This window comes from Ixodes scapularis, unplaced genomic scaffold (assembly GCF_016920785.2).
Source record: "Ixodes scapularis isolate PalLabHiFi unplaced genomic scaffold, ASM1692078v2 PGA_scaffold1__304_contigs__length_218370807, whole genome shotgun sequence".
Classification (NCBI taxonomy): Eukaryota; Metazoa; Arthropoda; class Arachnida; order Ixodida; family Ixodidae; genus Ixodes; species Ixodes scapularis.
Genome location: NW_024609846.1, coordinates 193,918,118 through 193,923,275, shown reverse-complemented (window position 1 = coordinate 193,923,275; position 5,158 = coordinate 193,918,118). Strand labels below are relative to the sequence as shown.

The 5,158-nt window shown below is 53.3% G+C and overlaps 1 protein-coding gene across 1 annotated transcript; it reads right to left on the bottom strand.

Moving 5' to 3' along the window:
* Positions 1–3,823: 3,823 nt before the first annotated feature.
* LOC121835891 lies at positions 3,824–4,948 on the bottom strand (the record flags this gene model as incomplete). Its single annotated transcript, XM_042290435.1, has 1 exon — positions 3,824–4,948. A coding segment is annotated over one exon (1,125 nt), but the record flags the coding sequence as incomplete, so codon positions are not given.
* Positions 4,949–5,158: the final 210 nt, after the last annotated feature.

The following is a 5,158-nucleotide window of genomic DNA, read 5'->3' as shown; positions in this document are numbered from 1 at the left end:
GAACGAATACAAAAAGGTGAGAAAAAGCATTTGAAAGGAAAAAAGTGAAAGAAAACTGATGGCGTTTACCGCGATTCGAACCAACGACCACAAGCTCAGCAAACCAGAGCGTCAACGAACTGCGCTACCGCTGCCCTTTTTTACACCACTCCACTTTTTTTTTAATTAAAAGTATGTCTATTTACAAAGTTTTAAAATGATCACATTGGTTGCCATACACTTATCATGTCAGTGAGCACTGTTTGACAGGCGAGGACCGCGATTCACACACAAATTCAAAATGTATCTCGCTCAATCATTTCTCTGTAGCGTCACATGCACCCCAAGCAGCCACTCGCGCAGTGGCCCGGGAATCCTTGTTTACCCTGAGCCTTTAGAGCGCGGTTATGCATACGCGTCCCAAATAGCGACCACCATTCAAGCCCTTGTTGTTCCGTCGCCTCAAGAAGGCTGCTCACGTACAGAAAGCCGTCGCAGAAGTGTTGCCAGGCGGGCTTGGATCCCTCTCGAACCTCCAAGTTAGCCGTCCTCGACCGCCACAGCGCATATAGACCGAGGAGTGCCAGCAGCTCCCATGCCCTACTCTGTGCACTGTCGCCGAAAAGCAGAAATTTCGCGCTCTTCCACTCTACGTAAAGATCTATCTGCAGCACTGCTCCAAGCTCTGCCCAAAAAAGCTCCGCATTCGTACAGTACAAAAACACATGTTCAAGTGTTTCGGGAAACGGACACAACGCACAATTTGTTGACCACGGTTCAAAGAAACCTTTTTTAACCAGCCACGTCTTGACCGGCAGTACTTCGAAATGGAAGCGTAGGAAAAAATTCTTGACTGCCGTTCTGACAGGGTATCTACGTAAGCGACGATATACATCCCATTTATCCACACTTCCCGGAAAGCTGCGATAGAGTGGGGGCGGTATGAGCAAATCAACTGTGTCCCAGTATAGAGATTTCTTTTTAACTTTCTGCAGGTACTCGTCGGAAAAGCGGGCTCGGAAAAATTCCTTCGCCGCTGCTGTTTCCTGGTAAAACTTCAGAGCACGTGCTGGGAAGTCTCCAGTGTCCCCCTTGAGCCGCGGCCCCAAAAAGCTTGCTCCCAGCTCCTTAAACGCAGAAATCACGAGAGGATTGCCTTGATCGCGGAAAAATAGGAAACGCTGTACTTTCAGCTTAAGTTCTACGTTTACAAGGCCCAACCCTCCTTTCTTCTGGCTTACAAATAGGTTGTCACGCCTCATACGTTCAAAACCCGAGTCCCAGACAAACGTTGCGAAAAATCGATGCACCTTCGCCACGTCACTTTGGGAGCACGGCAACACTTGTGCCGCGTACCAAACGGTCGGCAAAAAAACAGAGTTACAAATAAATGCGCGATTGAACAAAGAGAGTTCCCTAGCATGCCAGTCAAGCACCTTACTTCTGAGGCGATTAATGTCCAAACCACCGCATCGGCCACTCAGTTTCTCTGCGGTCAAACTGAGCCCTAGGTAATTCGAAACGCTCGTCGTCCAGGTGACACCGAGGAACTGCTTCGGTTTCAAGTCCCAGTCTCCAAGCCAGGCTCCGACAGATTTGTCTGTGTTCATCGCCGCACCCGAGACACTGCAGAAGTCTGCGATGTGTTGGGTTACAGCGCGCACTTGCATCCTTGACGAGCACAACACCGTGACGTCATCTGCGTAGGCGAGCACTTTAAGCGTACCCGACGCTAGGGACAGCCCACGAATGCTCGCGTCACCGATAATGGCCCTGCACAACGGTTCCAGGTATAGAGTGCGAACAGAATAGGCGACATCGGGCAGCCTTGTCGCACGGATCGGGTAACTGCAATGGGAGCCGTCCTGTTGCCGTTAACCAGGAGCCGCGTCGTGATGTCACGGTAGCACAGCTGCACATATCGTAGCAGTCGCACCCCGATCCCACACTCCTCCAAGAGCCGGAAGAGGAACGAATGGCGAGCCCGGTCGAAGGCTTTGCTCAGATCTACCTGAAGCACTGCCACTGGAAGCTTCAACACCTGCGCTACCTTGCACACGATTCGCATCGCGTGCAGGTTGGTGCTGATGGTCCGTCTCTTTATGCCGTAGGCCTGATGCTCTCCGACGACGTCCCGTAGACCCCACTCCAGCCGCTTTGCCAGAATGTTGGCTAGGATTTTATAGTCGCTTCTTAGCAGACTGATGGGCCGGAAATGGTCAACCTTCGGGGTACCCTTTGAGTTTTTCTTCTGGATGAGCACCGTTACCGCCTGTCGCATGGATGGTGGCAGCAGTCCTCGCTTCAGTACGTCGGCTGGGCTGAGAACGTCTTGTAAAACTGGCTACCGAGCCCGTCCACTCCTGGCGATTTGCGCGGAGCTAATTCCTTGATGGCTTCCTCGACCTCTGATGCCGTTATTTTCCGGTTCATTTGTTTTCGGACCTTTGGGGATATCTTGGGCAGCGCCACTCCAGTAGTTTGGAGAACGCCGTCGTCCTCCACTCTCGTGAACAGGTCGGTGTAGGCCTGCAAAAACGCGTCTTCGATTTCTTCTTGCCGGGTAACCTCGACGTCGCCTACTTGGAGCTTCCCGATCTTGTTGCGTGAAGCGTGCTGGCGTTCCTTCGTCTTGAATATTTTGCTCGGCTCTTCATCTCTCTCGAGGAACAGCGTTCTGCTTCGGACCATGGCACCGCGGTACTCCTTCTCGAGAAGCTCCAGAATATTGCCTTTGCAATCGCGGATATCTTGACTGAAGAGTCCCGGGGAACGATTTTCCTCTGCGATGAGGATTTCCAGGGTCTTCATCAAGCGGCGCTTTTCCGCCCTTTCGCGCGCCGCTTTTTCCTGGCTGTGCCGGAACGCTTTGAGCTTGACGTCCTCTTTCAGCTCCTCCCAGGTTACCGCGTTCATGGGCACACCTCCCGTTTTGCCCTCGAGAAGCTCCTTTATCTGCGTGCGCAGTTGTTCGTCTTCGATGAGGCTTTCGTTTAGCTTCCAGCTACTCCATCAAGAGGACTTCCGGGTTCGCGGCACGGGTCTGCCCAGCGTTACCGTGACCAGAGCGTGGTCCGAGAACGCCAAGGGTAGGACTTCTAGCACAGGCGTCATTGCTGAAAATTCTCCCGAGAGGTAAATACGATACAGTCGAGCATGGTAATTTCCTTGCCAATGCGTGTACGTTGGGTCGGCTGTTTTCTCGTTGTCCTTAGCATCCACCAGGTCGAAGTCGCGGAGCAGTTTTCGCAGTTCCAGCCGGCTGACGTCCGCTCTCAGCCGCTGTGAGCAATCCCTCTCGGCCAGCACACAATTAAAATCACCAGCGAGGATCGTTCGACAAGGTGTGCCGAGATACAGGCGAAGACTTTTGAAAAAGTCCCGTCGCTCAGTCCCGTCATTGGGTGCGTACGCAGATACAAGCCTGTGAAGCTGTCCGCAGTGCAGCATTTCTACAGCGCACACTCGTTCGTTTCTGTCTCCTTCCCAATCGGGGCAGATTGCGATGTTTTTCTTCTTGCGAATCATTATCGCCGTTCCTCCACTCTGTCCAAATGCCCTCGACAGGAAGATGACGAAGTGACGATCAAAAAAGCGCGTCAACTCCTCCACTTGACCGTCTGTGGCAATCTTGGTCTCTTGCAAGAAAGCGACATCAACCCGCTGGCGCAGAATCGTGTCCAGCACCCATTGCTTTCTTCTTCTCGCCAGAAGACCTACACAATTGAGGGTTGCAAACTTGAGGGGTCGCATATTGTGGAAAAGGGGGTGCTGGTGAAGTCATGCGACGAGGACACTTTCGAGATATGAGTGGTGAGCAGAGAGAAAAACAAAAAGAATTGACCTACAAAGGGGCCGGCCGACGTCGCTCTTCCGTCGGGATGCGCGGCTTCGGGTTAAAGCGCTCCTTCCGTGTGGTGTTCTTGTGCCACTTGAACTCAGAGCGTGCTGATGCTTCCCCTGGCCGCATGGTGCACGTTTCACTGGTGTCGCTGAGGTCGGAGTTGTCGTCGCTCAAACTGACCTGGTTCGTGTCTTTCGATTCCAGAGCTTGGATGGCCTCTACGTCTTTTGATACAGACATTTGGACGTCGCTCGATATGACAGGGCTGCTGCTCGACGCTTGCGCATGGTCGAATTTCATGGCGTCCCCCTCGGGCTGCAACTGTGGAGGGTGCACTTCTTTCAGTACATCGACCGGGGCCTCTTTCGCACCGACTGTGGCGGAAACCTCAGTTTCGACGTCCCTTGCGGCCTCTGCCTCTTCCTCGTCCATGTTGAGGACACTATCTCCATCCGCCACCACTTCCTGCGTCACTGTAGCGTAGGTACGGTCGCAGTTGTCTCGTTCATGTCCAAAGCGATGGCATTCGTCGCATCGCGGTACACGACACTCTCGTCGAATGTGTCCCGCACCTTTGCAGCGTAGACATAATGGATCACGTTCCGGAATCACGACCAGTACGTTGCCACCAGCAATCCTCAACTGGTGCGGAATGCGTTCTAAAGTGACGCCCTCCTTTAGGCTTAGCCGCACCAGTCTGGTTGTCGACTGGACGCCGATGAATCCTTCCGCCTTCCATTTTTCACGTGTCAGGTCCTGAACCTTCCCAAAGGGCTCTAGGGCCCTCCTGACGGTTTCGTCTGACGCGTGGAAGGGGAGCCAATGCAGTTTCATGCGGACGTCTGCGTTCTCCGGGTCCACGACGATGCAACGCTTGCCCTTTACCTCCAGTTCCTTGGCGGTGACCAGGCGCAGCTTGGCTTCCTCCGTCTTGAAGGTCACCATCCAGAGATGATTCATTTGGTAGGCGCCCAGCGCCTGGATGTGCCCAATCACACCAAGACGTTCCATCTCGGCCCTGAAATCGCCTATCTTGTATGGACGAGCACTCACGTCACCGTGCAGCAGCACAGAGTTGCGCACAATGGCTCCTGATGGCAGAGGAGGCAGAACAATGCGATAATCCGAGTTAGCCGAAGAAACAGATGAACCGCGGCCGGCGAGGGCCGTTATCGACGCTCCTGAGGAGCTCATGATTCTCCAACCGTAGTGCTCGGAAGCCGGAAGTAGAATGCGCTACCGCTGCCCGGATGACCTCCACTCCCTTTCGAGAAGGTTGCATGTCTGCTGAATTTCATTTTCACATTGCAGGCTTAGTTTCGTATTTATTATTTT